The sequence below is a fragment of the Vulpes vulpes genome, chromosome X (genome assembly GCF_048418805.1).
Source record: "Vulpes vulpes isolate BD-2025 chromosome X, VulVul3, whole genome shotgun sequence".
Lineage (NCBI taxonomy): Eukaryota > Metazoa > Chordata > Mammalia > Carnivora > Canidae > Vulpes > Vulpes vulpes.
The window spans coordinates 51859393-51875634 of NC_132796.1; the positions used below are offsets into that span (position 1 = coordinate 51859393).

At 40.3% G+C, this 16242-nt stretch overlaps 1 protein-coding gene across 1 annotated transcript in view; it reads left to right on the forward strand.

Annotated features, from left to right (window-relative positions):
* Positions 1–15046, forward strand: part of IGBP1 (immunoglobulin binding protein 1) — a 28072-nt gene extending 13026 nt beyond the window's left edge. The window contains exons 4-6 of the mRNA XM_025982851.2: positions 888–967; positions 1721–1833; positions 14560–15046. Of these exons, the coding sequence (XP_025838636.1) occupies positions 888–967; positions 1721–1833; positions 14560–14705 (339 nt within the window). The 3' untranslated portion in view covers positions 14706–15046. The remainder of the gene's footprint in view (positions 1–887; positions 968–1720; positions 1834–14559) is intronic.
* The last annotated feature ends 1196 nt before the right edge of the window (positions 15047–16242 follow it).

Sequence of the window (16242 nt, forward strand, 5' to 3'; positions counted from 1 at the left end):
GAGCCACCCAGGTACCCCAGACAAACCTCTTCCTAATTTGATCCATACTAATTAAGCCCAGGAACTCAGGCCTTTTGGTAATATCAACTTTGTTCCTCATGTTAATGAGGATCAAAGAACAAACCATTCTAAGGCCATAAGGCCCCAGAGCATATCTGGATGAATGGCTTTCAGGCATTTTGAGGCTGGACTCTTCTGGGTCTTCTGTCCCGTTTGTTGTTGTTGTTGTTGTTGTTGTTGTTGTTGTTTAATGCTCTCTTATTTGGTTTTGAGATTGGCTCTGGAAAGTGACGAACCTAGAACCAAGTAAGCACCTTTACTTTGACCATACTTTGTTTCGGTATGCCCCTGGATAGCCAAGGTTCCTTCACACATTTCCGTATGCCGTGATATGAACACTACTTAGCCCATTCTTTCCTTCTTGCATTTAGGAATACCCTCTTCTAAAAACCTAGGGGTTCATGACAATCAATTGCATAGTTATATCAGAAGGGGTTTTAGAAGGGTCTTAATAATTCAGCTTTAGCACTGAAGGCCTGGCTGTTCAGGAAAGGGACTTCAAATTCAGCTCAAGGGACCGTGGAAAAAGCCTTTGGAATCTCCTTCTTTGGAGGGGAATGTTTTAAAACCGAGCAGTCATTTTACCTTTCATGAGATGATTTCTGGGAGAGCTTTCTCCTCCCTTTTCAGCAGTATACTCAGACCTCCTTAGGAGAGATGAGCAGCCTCCACCAATAGTATTCAATTGCTGTCTCTGAGAGAATGATAAATAAGGAGTGGGCAAAGTTTGTATCCAGGGCTTGTCAAGCACCTGAAGACTTAAGAGCCTGCATAGTGGGGTAGTCAAAATGGCAAATGCACTTCTGATAACTTAATTTCTTTTCCAGGAATCAACTTCTTACTCATCTCATCAGGACCGGCCTCCAATGAAACCCTTCGTTCTCACTCGGAATGTGGCCCAAGCCAAGTAGGTAGTACTAAAAAGTGGGTTGCCTTTGTAGGTCCCCTGCTTTTATGGCTCAGTTACAGTGCATGAGTAACAGACAATGGGCATTGTAAAAAGGCCATACCCTCACCTGTGGTGGTTTTTCTTTCATCAAGAGGGTATTTTTTTTTTAATACTTTATACATTTGTCTTTTTTTTATATGTCTTCATCAGACATTTCCCTCACAAACTAAAGCCTAAAAATAGGCTCAAAAGAAAACCAACAAAAATAAATCATAGAGGAAGGAAATCTAATGGAGAATTACATACTTCAATTGTTTCTCATTACTGCCTTCAGCTACAATTCTCAAAAGGACAGATTTGCCTGTTTAGGATTTAATTCTGAGCTCTTGAGATGCTTTTCTGTTGGGTGGCAGGAAAGCCTCCTTCCTCTGTACCTTTTAGACCCACTAACTATAAATACCCCTTCCGCATTGTCATCACTGCTTTGTGTGGGACATTGGCCTCTGGGATTGCTTTCTGGGCAATGATCCTGAGCTATTTATTTTCTCATGAAAGCTCTTGACTTTAATGTACCTTCCTGGATGCCTCTTTTTACGTATCCTCACAGGAGTTTACAAAACTCAGAAGATAGCTGGACAAGGGAACAAGGATGAAACAGACACAGGTTTTGTCACTAAAGAAAAGAGGCTAAAAAAATTAAAAATAAAGAAAAGAGGCTTTTTAATAGTGCTATTAATGTTTAGTTTTCTAAATGTAATGTGATTCTTGCAGAGTATTTGGAGCAGGTTATCCAAGTCTGGCATCTATGACGGTGAATGACTGGTACGATCAGCATCAGAAATATGGACTATTACCAGATCAGGGTGTAGCCAAGACAACACCAGGTATGAAGGGGTAGAAGGAAAGTAATTATACTATTGGTTCCTTACTCCCTAGCAATTAAATTCAGACCAAGTATTCTTGCCCCTTTGGAGCAGAAATCTGGACAAAGATTCTAGGCAGTGGTTTGTTTGTTTGTTTTTTTTTTTTCATTTATTTTTAAGATAAATAGCAGATGATTCTGGGAGGATGGGGATGCAGCAGCTGCATGATTTTGGAATCCTTTCAGATGTGGCATTAAAAACAGACTCAGCAGCTAGATAGCAAAAGCAAAAATCCATGGACAGCAGTTCCACTTCTGGTAATGGCAGAGTAGGTTGTATCAGGCCAGTCCCTCCTACTGATAACAATTATAAACTGAAGATAATAAAACAGCTATCCAAAGGAACTAGAGAGGGAACACCTGGGTCGCTTAGTGGTTGAGCATCTGCCTTTGGCTCAGGGCATGATCCCAGTTCGGGGATTGAGTCCCACCCTCATCAGGCTCCCTGTGAGGAACCTGCTTCTCCCTCTGTCTATGTCTCTGCCTCTCTCTGTGTCTCTCATGAATGAATGAATGAACAAACGAACTAGAGAATGACCAAGAACAGACACAGACTGGAGGGTAGTCAACACTTAAAGAAGGGAATGGTTGGAATTTCTCAAGGGCAGGGACTTTGATTTAACTGTATTCCTGGTGCCCAACTTGGTAATTAGATCATGGTACATACTTGGAGGCATCTTTGGAAGGGAAAGGTGGAGAGGGTGGCCATTATAAAGATGGAAGCAATAGGAGGGTGGCCTCCTATGTTAAAAAAAAAGCATGGACAGACCTGAGGTAACCAATTAATAGGTAGGACATCATCTAGTCCCCCCTGAGCCTCTGTTTCCTTATCTTGTGTATTATTTCATTTGATCCTCTTAACAACCCTATGAAGCAAACATTCTTATCCCCATATTAGGATGAGGAAATGGTGTCTGAGAACTGACTTACACAAAGTCTACATAGATAGAAAGTGGCCACGCTAGGAGTTGAATTAAGGTCTTAAAATTCCCAATTCCAGGGCTATTTCCACTGTAGCACAGAGAGGAGTGGTCATTTGAAAGGGTTTCTCCCCCATTGGCAGTCTGCAATTGTGGTGATGTGGGGGTAGGTGACACTTGGATAGAAATGTACGCTGTTACTGATTGAGAAATGAGTTTGGGGTGACTTTGGCAACTGAAAAATGAGACGGTGTCCCATAAAAGGAAAAACCACAGAGGAGGAGCCTTCATTCTCTATATACACCTTCCCTAAATCTCAGGCTGACATCTAAGCTATGTATGCCTGAGATAGACTCGAAGTGTCCTAGATAGGGCTAAAATAGCCGAATGGAGGATTCAGCTGCTGCCCAATGCAGAGGAAAGAGAATTTGGAATTTTGGTTCTAGACAAATGAATTACCTGCTAAAATGAAAACTCAGGGATGCCTGGGTGGCTCAGTGGTTGAGCATCTGACTTTGGCTCAGGCCCTCATCCCAAGGTGTTGGGATCAAGTCCAGCATTGGGCTCCCTATAGGGATCCTGCTTCTCCCTCTGCCTATGTCTCTGCCTCTCTCTGTGTTTCTCATGAATAAATAAACAAACCTTAAAAAAATAAACATCAGTACACTATAGAGGAATGAAACAATTCAGAATGTCTGCAACATAACATTCACAAAGTCTAGGATTTCATCCTAACTACTCTATATATGGGGGAAAGAAAAATAGGAAAATGTGACTTATACTCAAGAGGAAAAGCAGTCAATGGAGACCAATCCCAGATGACACATATGTTGAAATTCACAGAGAAGGACTTTAAAGCAACTTATTTGCATGCTCAAGAGCAGAGGGGAAAATATGCTTGTTATGAATGAAAAAATAATAAATCTCAGCAGGTAATGTCTAATATAATTTTATATTTATAAACATACCTGCTACCCAGAGGCAAGTATTATTTTAGTCCATATGAACTATTGACCCTTTCTGAGATTACAACATACACATTCTTAAATCATTGTGGGTAGACTTTCAAGTACCTTGTTTCTGGACATGTAACATGTTTATAAACCTCTTAATTTTTAGCAACAGTTAGACAATACCTCCTATTAAAAACACTTCACAAGTTCTATGTAGTAGTGTTAGCCATTGCTGGCATTCTGTCACTAGAGAATACAGCAATATCTGGTATGTTGCAGGCTTTCAAGATAGTCTGAACTTGAAAAAGTTGGCCCATTAGTCGTATCTGTTGGATGTAAATTTGCCTCCTCATTCACTTTGAGTCAAGAATTAAAACTGTGAACCTCACTTTCTCTTATTGGTGGGTAATAACTAAAAGATTCTATTTTCATGCACAAAAGAAGAAAAAAGGGAAAAATAGCAAAGTAGGAACTATACACAAAAAATTCTGAAACTGAAAAATACAGTATCTCAAGTTTGGAAACCATTAGATGAGGTTAACTGCAAATTGGCAGTGACAGAAGAAGGTATCATTTAACTCGAAGATAGATGAGTACAAATTAGCCTGAGAAACAAAAACAATTGGAAAAAAGTAAACAGAGCCTCTGTGACCTGTGGAACAAGGTAAAAAGGTCTATCGTATGTATGCACAATTAAAATACTAGTAGAAAAGGGGAGAGAGAAGGGGCCAGAAAAAAAAAATTGAAGAAACTATGGCTGAAATGTTCCCTAAATCAGTGAAACACAAATATACAGCTTCAGAAATCTAATCAAGCCCCAAGCAAGTTAAATAGAAGGAAAACCACATATAGGCACATCATAGTCAGACTGTTGAAAACCAAAGGAAAAGAGAAAATCTTAAAAGCATCTAGGAATAAAGTACACATTACATTTAGAAAAACAATGGTATGAGTTGTTCTGACTTACCATTAGAAACAGTGGGAGCCAGAGACAGTGGAACGAACACCTAAATAAGTGTTGGGGGTGGGGAAGACCTGTCACCCCAGAATTTTATACCCAGTGGAAATACCCATAAAAACAAAGTCATAATGAGGACATTTTAGATAAAGCAGAAGGAAGTCTTCACCCTGAAACTGGCATTATGAGAATTCTGAAGGAAGTTCTTTAGGCCGAAGGGAACAATGCCAGATGGAAACCTGGATAATCCAGAAATGAGGAGCAGCAGAAATGGTGATTACATGGGTAAATACAAAAGACTATCTCCCTCCCACCTTTTCAAAACTACATAAGGCTTCTTAAGGCAAAAATTATAATATCGTCCAGTGGAGATTACAATATATGTAGATGTAATACATGATAGCTATAGCAAAAAAGACAGACTAGATGGAACCATTTTTGTGAGATTATTTTGTTTTATATAAAGTAGTGCATAATATCTATTGCTTTGTAACAAATTACTCCAAAATTTAGCAACTTAAAATAATAAACATTTATTGTCTCACATATTTTCTGGGGGCAAGGAATCCAGGATCAACTTAACTGGGTGATTCTGAGTAGGGGCAGCAGTCTTCTGAAAGCTGGAGGATCTGCTTCCAGCTCATTGGCTCATTCATGTGGCTATTGACAGGAGGCCTCTCCTTGTGGGTCTCTCCATGGGACTGCACACAGCTAGGAGCTTCCTTTCACCCAAGTGAATGATTGGAGTGAGAATGATCAGCATAGAAGCCTTGGTTATCTTTTAGAACCTAACATTGGAAATGACATACCATGACTTCTGCCATATTCTATTGGTCATGTTGTGTGGGAGGGGGGACTCTGTAAAAGCATGAATACCAGGAGGCTGAGATAGTTGGGGTCCATCTTTGAGGCTGCCTCCCACATGGTTCAAAATTAATTCTAAGTAGACTGGAAAGTTAGGAGGGAATATTGTATTACCTAGAGCAACCACTTAAAAAATAATGCATCAAGGGGCACCTGGGTGGCTCGGTTGAGCATCCAACTCTTGATTTCAGCTCAGGTCATGATTTCCAGGTCATTAGATCAAGGCCTGCATTGGGCTCACACTCATCTTGAAGTCTGCTGGGGATGCACTCTCTCTCTCTCTCTCTCTCTCTCTCTCTCTCTCTCCCCCCCCCCTCTCTCTCCCCCTCCCCCCTCCCTCCCCTACTCTCCCCTCTCTCCTTCCCCCCCCCAACTCACTCTCCCTCACCAAAACAAATTATATAAATAAATAAAATCTTTTAAAAATGTATCAAGAGAATGAGAAGACAAGCCACAGGCTAGCAGAAAATATTTGCAAAGAACACATCTGATAAATGACTCTTACCCAAAACATACAAAGAATTCTTAAAACTCAATTTAAGGAAACAAGTACCCCTCAATTGAAAGATAGGCAGAAGACCTGAATGGACACCTCACCAAAGAAGATATATAGAGGGCAAATAAGCATATGGGAAAGAAGCCCAACATCATATGTCATATAAGAATGGCTGGAATCCAACACCGACAATACCAGATGCTGGCACATATATTGAGCAGCAGGGACTCACACTCCCTGCTGATCGGGATGCCAGGTGGTACAGCCACACTGGAAGACAGTTTCTTACAAAGCTAAACATACTCTTACCATAAGATCCATCAGTCCTGCTCCTTGACATTTACCCAAATAAGCTGAAAACTGAGTGTACAAAAACCTGCACACAAGTGGTTATGGTAGCTTTATTCATAATTGCCAAAACTTGGAAGCAACCAAGATGTCCTCAGTAGGTTGAATGGATAAAGCATGGTACATCCAGACCATAGTATAGTATTCATTGTTTTTATTAAAAAGGGGGGGGGGGGCTATCAAGCCACAAAAAGACACAGGAAAGCCTTAAATACATATTACTAAGTGAAAGAAGCTGGTCCGGGAAGGGTACATGCTCCATGATTACAACTATAGGACTTTCTGGAAACCACAAGACTGGAGAGACCATAAACAGATCAATGATTGCCAGAGGTTGGAGAAGGGGCAAATAGGTGGAGCACGGAGGATTTTTAGGGCAATGAAACTCTTCTGTATGAGAGCATAATAGTGGATACATGTCATTATGTACATTTTTCCAAACCCATAGAATGTACAATACCAAGAACCCTGTTGTAAACTGGACTTTGGACAATACTGATGTGTCAGTTTGTTGATTGTAAGAAATGTACTACTCTGGTACAAGATGTTGATAGTGGGGGAAGCTATGCATCTGTGGGGGGCAGGGAGTGTATGGCAGCACTGCGTAATTTCCATTCAGTTTTACTGTGAACCTAAAACCATTTGAAAAAATAGTCTATTTTTAAAACTAATGCAAAGAGACAAAGCTATAGTCAATAGTGAAAATAAGAAGAAAGCAACCAAGAATGATGAGGCAAAAAAAAAAAAAAAAAAAAAAAACAGATAAAGTGAACAGAAAACCAATAGCAAAATGGTAGATCCTATTCCAATCATAACGGTAATTATCCTAAATGTAAGAGGAATAAACCTTCAAATTAGAAATCAGAGATTGATTTCAGACTCAGCTGTATGCTGTCTACAAGAGATGCATTTTAAATATAAAAGCACAGATTGGTTGAAAGTAAAAAGATGGAAAAGGATATACCATGCTGACAGTAAGCATAAGAAAGCTGTAGTAGCTATAGTAACATCAGATAAAGTAGACTTCAAGACAGAAGGTGTTACTGAATATAAACAAGGGCATTTCATACCAACAAAAGGAGCAGTTTATCTGGAAGACTTAGCAGTGATAAACATGTCTGTATCTAATAACAAGCTTTAAATTACATGAATTAAAAACTGACGGACTTAAATGAAGAAACAGACAAATCTACAAGCACAGTTGGAAAGTTTGATACTTCTCTTTCACTAAGAAAGCATTACTAGACAGAAAATCAGCAAGGGTATGGATTATCTGGACAATACTAGCTAGCGGCCACCTTAACCTCTTACAGTTATAGAACAGTGTATCCAACAACCGGAAATTATACCTTTTTTCAAATGCACATGGCACATTCACCAAGAGAGATGATATTCTGAGCCATCAAGTAAGTCTCAATAAGTTTGCAAGATTGAAATCATGCTAAATATGTTTTCTGGCCACAATGGAATTAAATTAGCAATCAACAACATACCTAGGAAGTCTTCAAATATTTTTAAATTAAACAGCATGCTTATAAGTAACTCATGGGTCAAAAAAGAAATCACAAAATGAGAAAATATTTTTAACTGAATGACAAAATATATTAAAATTTGTGGCATACAACTAAAGCCGTGCTGAGAGGGAAATGTATAATTTCCAATACTTATATGTATAATATTCAATACTTATATTAGGAAGACGAGAAAGGTAAAATTAATTACCTAAGATTCTATTTTAAGAAGTTGGGGGAAACAAAATAAACCCAAAGTAAATTGAATAAAGGAAGCAATAAAGATGTAGAGAATCCTGGGATGGTGGTGGTGGTGATGCACAAAAGTTGCACATATGTGCAGGAGGTACCCTCCTGACCTGGTAGTTTCATTCCTAGGTTTATACCTAAGAGTAATGAGACCATTTGTCCACAGAAGGTTTATACAAGAATGTCCAAAGCAGCATTATCTGTAATAACCCAAGCTGGACGCTACTCAGATGCCTATGTAGGATAGAATAGATAAAGTAGTTTTGGTGTGTTCACAGAATAAAATACTATTTAGCAGTAAGGTTGAACTACCTCTAGTTTTTGAGCTATCAGTGGCAAAGATAGAATTTTGCAAACCTAATTATGAGTGAGAAAAGCCAGACACAACAGAACATGCACTATACGATTTCATTCATAGGAAGTGCCCAAACAGGTGAAACTTGTATATGCTGGTATAGTGGGACGCCTTTGTGGCTCAGCGGTTGAGCATCTGCCTTTGGCTCAGGGCATGATCCCTGAGTCTGAGGATCGAGTCCTATATCAGGCTCCCTGCATGGGGCCTGCTTCTCCCTCTGCCTCTCACTCTGTGTCTTTCATGAATAAATAAATAATTTTTTTTAAAAAGGCCAGTATAGTGTTCACCTTTAGTGGGGGATCACCTTTAGTGGGGGATCATGAATGGAATTGGACTTGAAGGGGACTTCTTTGGAGTTAGTGTTTTGCATCTGATTTGAGTGCTGATTACATGGATGTGTTCAGATGTGGAAATTCATTGAGCTGTGCCACATTTATGTATACGTTTACATGTATGTTTCAGTAATAACACAAAAGAAAAAAATCTGGGCAACATTTTTCAACAAACTAGGTGACCGCGTATCCCCCTGAACTTCAAAATAAAAACAAATAAGAGCAAGTCACTCATAAACACAAGATCAACAAGTGATTGGCATCTGTGTAGGAGAAAGCAGAAAGTGTTGACAGATCATCTGAGAGAACTGACAAACAGCAGAATTCCAAAACAGCAAACAGGTATTCCCTTAAAAGTGTGGCAGTACCAATTTAAGGACAGCAGTTGAAATGGGAGGGGTTTTGCCCTCCAACAAAAACTGAGTTCAGGGAACCTTGTGGTCAGAGTCTGAAAGAGATGGATAAGTCTAATCTTTAAAGAACTCTTGAAAAGGACCCACCAGATCTTGCTTCCAGGACAGGGTCCCACACTGAGGAGAATATGCTGAGAATGGAATTGAAATTGAGTAGAACAGGGACCATAAAGAAGAAGGTAAGAGAAGATTCAAATAAAAGTGGGTGAGAGGACCAGAGCCAAGAACTCCAATGAAGAGGAATGTGAGCCAAGAATATTCTATCCGGTAAAACGAGCTGTTAAGTATAAAGGGTACAGACATTTATCAACATACAGGAGCTCAGGAAATATTGTTCCCACGATCCCCTCCTAAGGAATTTGCTAGAGAATGAGCTTCAGACAACCAAAATGATGAGAAGGACATCAACTGGTGGTGAGCACTATAGTCACTTGTAGAACTAAAACTAAGTGGGATAAAAAGGGAGAGAGCAGAGTATGTAATGTTTATATGCCTTGGTGCTCAGATACTGGAGATACAGTACAACTATTTTTGAAAATGGCAAATTGGGGAAAGCGTATGTAAGGGAAAAAAACTGATCTCAGTCATTATATTGGTGGAATTGTTAGTGTTATTCCAAGGCTGTGTGTAATGTGAGATAATATACGTAATTATTACTCTAATCCTATCCTCTGTCTTTGAGAAGTAAGACTTTTAGTGTGGAAAAATACAGATGTAATTTCAAAAACGTTTAAGTTAGAAATAAACCTGTAGTGCTGAATAGGAACTCAAGAGAAATTTTATTTACTTATTTATTTATTTGTTTATTTATTTATTTATTTAGAGAAATTTTATTGAAAAGTAAACGCACACACAGCTTGTGGTCTTGAAAGACCATTCCCATTAAAAGAAACCAGGATGCCTTAAAGAAATAGCTAATTCCAAGTCTGGGGCAGGAAATGGACAAGATGAACTAGGAACATCTTGTTACAGAGACAGGGAAGACGTTTTCAAAGCTAACTAGGGTCATATCAATAAGACTCAGAAGCTAATTTGAAAATGTCTCCACTGGCCAGAGACATTGTGGCTTTAAAAAAGGGTAATAGGCAATAGCAATGAGCACAGCCAGAGGCTACATCTGGGTTTCTAATATCATTCCCCCCCAAAAAAAGAAAAACAAAAAAGGCCGCTTAGGGAAATGGCTGCTTTTAGGCTGGGGCAGAGAGTATACAAGATGAGCCTAAAGCATCTTTTGTACTAGAAAATAAAGAAGCACTCAATAAATAATCTTATAAAGGATGCCTGGGTGGCTCAGTGGTTGAGCGTCTGCCTTCTGCTCAGGGAGTAATCCCGGGACCCTGGGATCAAGTCCCTCATCGAGCTCCCCGCAGGGAGCCTGCTTCTCTCTCTGCCTGTGTCTGTGTGTGTCTCATGAATCAATAAATTAAACCTTTAAAAAAAACCCCACAGTTTAAGTATGTTAATGAGACACAGGCCAGCTGAAAGAATTCTTGCTGGCCAAAACTGGAAGAATTTCAAAAGGAAAATAACAGTATTGGATTACAATACAAAAAAATCAAACATCCATGGGTCTATAGTGAAAGAGATAAATGATCAAATAAATACATGGACGAGGAGAGACAAAGCTCCTCTACAGAAAAATTTCTCAATAATTTGTGACTATACTCTTGACTCAAGGACTTGGAGCATAACTCCTAATGTGTGAGCTGTTCAAGTGTGAGCACTTCAAGTGTGAGCTGTTCAGTGACTTCTAAAGACAACAGTATGGAAGTGGAAGGGGGCAGGGGGAGTAACATCACCATTGGGAACCTTAAAAACACTATCTTAGATGATCTAGGTTAACATCAATATTGAGAAGTGATGTTGACGGTATGTTGCCTCAATTGGATGTTATGAGAAGGGCACTTCAGCCTTTGTGATAACTCTTCCAAAACCCATAACCCTGGTCTAATTTTGAGAGAACATCAGGCAACCCTAAATTGAGGGATATTCTATAAAAATACCCGATCAGTACTCACCCAAACTGCCCAGGTCCTCAAAAACAAGGAATATCTGAGAAATTGTCACAGCCAAGAGGAGACTAAAGAGATAAGGAGACAGGGCACCAGATATAATGTGGCATTCTGGATGGGATCCTGGAGCCAAAAAGGACGTTAGGTAAAATCTCAAGGAAAAAGTAGTAGAAGATGCTCACAATAGGTGAAACTGGGTACAGATAGAAGGGAAATTCATACTATTCAATTTTTCTATAAATTTAAAACTATTCTAAAATGTAAAAGCTTATTTACATATTTTTTTAGAAATCCTTGTGGTTGGTTAAAACTCATCAGATACATTTAAATCCATAAGTCCTATTTAAAAACAAAAATTGTTCAGTTTCAGAGAACAAGGAACCCATTAATTACCTTAGTAAGTGGTAAATAAAGTAAAAGAATCAAGCATTGATCTTGTATTTTTTCCCCCTGGGTAACTACATAGGAGTGGTTGAGGGGAAGCTTCTCTTTAGAAAAGCATTCTAGTCAATAAAAAATAAATCTTAAAATTAGGAGTATCAACATTTTGAAACCCCCAGAAAATCCGTGAATCCAGCCATCAAGCATTAAAAGCTGCTAACAACACCTGGGACACAGATGTTACTCATACACCTGACGAGGGAGCACAGCACCAGCTAGAGTCATGCCAAAGGGATCAGCCCTGAGTCAGATCAGGCCTCTGTATCCACTTGCCAGTCTGCAGAAATACAGAAGATCCTATTGAAACAGCAGCATGACTATGCAGTCAGCAAGATCCAGATTTGGGGAAACTCTACATGTCAAATGCTCTAATTCCTTCAATAGAGAACTTGGAAGAAAGGGATGGAATTGAAGCCTGTAGGTTAAGAAGATACTAAAATATTTTTTTTTAATTTTTATTTATTTATGATAGTCACACAGAGAGAGAGAGAGGCAGAGACACAGGCAGAGGGAGAAGCAGGCTCCATGCACCGGGAGCCTGATGTGGGATTCGATCCCAGGTCTCCAGGATCGCGCCCTGGGCCAAAGGCAGGCACCAAACCGCTGCGCCACCCAGGGATCCCGATACTAAAATATTTTTAAATGAGGAAGACTAGCCTTAAAAACATTATGCTAGGGACACCTGAGTGTCTCAGCAGTTGAGTGCCTGCCTTCAGCTCAGGGCATGATCCTGGAGTTCCAAGATCACGTCCCACATCGGGCTCCCTCTGCCTTCTGTGTCTCATGAATAAATAAAATCCTGGGCAGCCCTGGTGGCTCAGCAGTTTAGCGCCACCTTCGGTCCGGGGCATGATCCCAGAGACCCGGGATCGAGTCCCACATCTGGCTTCCTGCATGGAGCCTGTTTCTCCCCCTGCTTGTGTCTCTGACTCTCTCTCTCTCTCTCTCAATAAAATCTTTTTAAAAAAATAAATAAAAATAAAAACTTTATGCTAAGTGAAAGAAGTCAGACCCAAAGACCATATATTGTTTGATGCCATTAATAGGAAATTTCCAGAACTGGCACATCTTTGAGAGACAGAAGGTAGCTTGCTGGCAGCCAGGGGCTAGGGGGATGGAAGGAATGGGAATCAGCAGTATGTGGGCACAAGGATGTGTCTTTGGGGTAATGGAAATTGTTTTTCATTGGTGATGGCTTCACAACTCTATTAAAAATCATCAAGTAAAAAAAGGTATAAATGGACATCTCTGGCATCTAGGGATGTGCACTTGGGTCATAAACCTACAATAAACTTCAGGAAGTTACTACTATAAAAGTTGGCATAATGGTTGCCTTTTGGGAGGGGAAGGGAGGAGTTCTGATTTGGAAAATGTTTGGAGAAGCTTTTGGTATAGGTACAGAAGCTCTATTTCTTGGCCCAAATGGAGACTACAGACATCTAGCCTCCTCATAAAAACTTACATATATTTTTGTGTGATTCCCAGTATCTTTTATTTTACCATAAATGTTTTAAAAAAAAGGTTAGTAAGCTGTTGGAAGAGCTCAGATCCTGTGCATTTCATTTTTCTTTATCATAGTAATGAGATTTTTTTTATGTAAATGCCTTTATTTGAACTAATGCATTGCTACCAGATTACATCACTTTTTAGAGTTAGCGTAACATTATCTCAGAAAGTACAGCAAACAGCTTGACAAAGCAAGAGTACATTAAGTCTTACATATGTATTTTTATTTTTTAGTGACCTCATCTCCTTGTTTTAGGTGTAAAATTAGAAAATTTATGGTAGGCTTAGCATGCTTGGCCTACGTATCCTGTCCACGTTGTGAGCACACTCTCCTCAAAAGTGTCATATTCAACAGCATTTTCAATCTAAAGAGAGAGTTTGATGATGCAGGTTTTAAAACAAATAAGCATATATTGAACCAAGTCTTTTAAGACAAAATATGTCAACTGTTTACAGCTTGGGTGTGAGAGGGCAGATGCAAAATCAAGGAACACTTTTCCTCTACCTCTAATGTATGGTTTTTATGTACTTGAAGACCCCTTAAAAAAGTAGCAAAATCAGCAGTCTTATTTAATGTAATCAAAATATCCTTAAATGTACAAAAAGATCACGTAGAAAGAATACTGTAAAAAGATACATTCAGGGTAGCCAGGAAAATGCTCCTTTACCTCGCAAAGGGAAATACAAAATTAATGCAGAAGAGGGATGTAGCAGTTGTTTTAATTTCTTTTGGGTGTACATGGCATAACAAGTGCCATTTGGACTTCAGACCCTGTTCTAAACCAGTGTCAAATAGCACAGATATTCTTTTCTGGTAGGTTCAACTGCCCTGTGATTTACAGTTTGACACACACACACAGAAGTGAATAACTAATAAAGGAACTGGATGGAGGAGAAAAGTCACCTGCAGTCCCTCCTCTCTGACATACCACAAATCATTAAATATTTCTTTACTTGAGCCTTTTTGGCCTGATGTAGGTTCTGTTGGGCAGTTGGTGTTTTTGGTGTGTGTGTGTACACGCACATACAAGAGTTGGTATTTGGCCTTTTTAGGGGGAAATCTTTCCCCAAATAGAATTCATTCTGCGAATTCAACTTTTATGTTCTTGCCTTCTTGTGAAAATCACTCAGAGCATTGTTTCTTAACTATTATTTAACACATCAGGTATTAAACAATGTAAGTATTCTCCATGACTCTTCGGGCCCCCGGGGTAGGTAGCTACCTGTCTTCCTTGTTCTCCTTTTTCACAGCTCTGTTCAGAATGGAGCTGAGGCCCCTGACAGTCCTTCCATTTCTCACCCTTGCTTTCTCATTTTTCCACTGTGGCAGAGCTCAGAAGAGGTACCCAGCAACAGGAAGATCAGGAACAAAAGGAGGACGAGGATGATGAGCAAATGCTCCACAGAGCTCGGGAGTGGGATGACTGGAAGGACACCCATCCTCGTGGCTACGGCAACCGACAGAACATGGGTTAGTCTTCCCACAACAAGACGGGACTACAGGGGCTCACATCTTCCCTGCCAAGGAAAGCTGTGCAGTCTTCCCTGGGCTCCTGCTTCAGCTGTGTACAACGAGGGCAAAGATGCTTAATCTTGCTTTGCGTTCAATAAAGTGTCAAGCAATTAAGTGTGTATTTGTACCCTAGGTGATGAGCCAGCAATCTTGTTTTGGTATTCTCCTCCTCATCATGGCATATTCCAATTTCTTAAGTGGAAAGAAAAAAGTACTGAGAAGTGGCTCTGTATAATCAATGGCTGTATGAATTATCTTAAAAATATAATAAAAGTCCCTTCTATTACATGACCCTGTGCAGAAATTTGGGTATCAGCTGCTTTGTTTTTGAGGGGGAGGGGGTCAGCTGTGGGTCCCCTCAAGCTTACGGGGACATCCCTGTCATCTCTCTTTGATGTGGGCAGTAAATTTCCCAACATCCAAGCTGCCCAGAGGAGCTGGAGCTTGCTTTCTCCTTCCTGCCCTAGCACTGTGGAATGACCTAACACTCTGCTTTATAAGGGACAGGTGCGAAAGCCAGGACTTCCTGCTACACAGCACTAATTTCGGAAAATAGAGCTGCAAATGAATGAACCGTTAAGAATCCTCTCTCCTTGGTCTGCCTTGGCCAGGAGAAATGAGAGAAATAGGTAAGGTGCTGTGTGAGAGTCATCCTTGTGTGTGCAACTGGGGCTAGGACCTTGACTCTCCTGGGACTATTTGCCTTAGCCCTTAGGGTGAAGAGCAGCTCAGGCTCTAGTCCAGCTCTTAACTGGGCTATCCTAAGACCATTCTGATCCTGCTTGCCTATGCTGCACGATACCTGGCATGGTCTGTAGTGGTAAATGTGCCATGGCAGTCACTTTGCTGTTAGTACATGTTTGCAGCCATGCCCATAACTGGGTGCAGAGTGAGGAAGGTGGCACAGATGACATGGAAGGGTACCTACTCTCTGGTAGAAGTCCTCAGCTCTTGGGTTGATTCCTTAAAACAGCAACCATGTGTTGAAACATGATCAGCCATGTGTAGAAAACATTCTTTTGTTCTATGTGACAGGCACACAGGTTTGGGTTTTTTTTTTAAGATTTTATTTGAGAGCAAGACAGAACAAGTGGAATGGGGAGCAGGGGGAGAGGGACAAGCAGACCCCCTGCTGTGGGGCTTGATCTCAGGACCCCGAGATGATGACCTAAGCCAAAGTTAGATGCCCAACCAACTGAGCCACCCAGGCGCTCCTTAGGTTTGCTTTTAAGAGGAAGATGACTCAGCCTTCCTATTCTAGCTTCTTCAGTCTAGCTTAGGTTTGAATAGGAGACTGAAGTCCCTCTTGTTTATGGGGTGAGGGGTGTGAGTTATGGGGTTATGGGGTGAGGGCTGTGGGGCGATGAGTAAGAGGTCGAGTTTAGTGAGAGGACAGAAGACTACCAGTAATATCAGTAATATATTTGTATACAGTTTAATAAAGGACTCACCTCACCCTCACAACAGAAAACTCCGGAAACTGGTAGAGCACATTTTAAG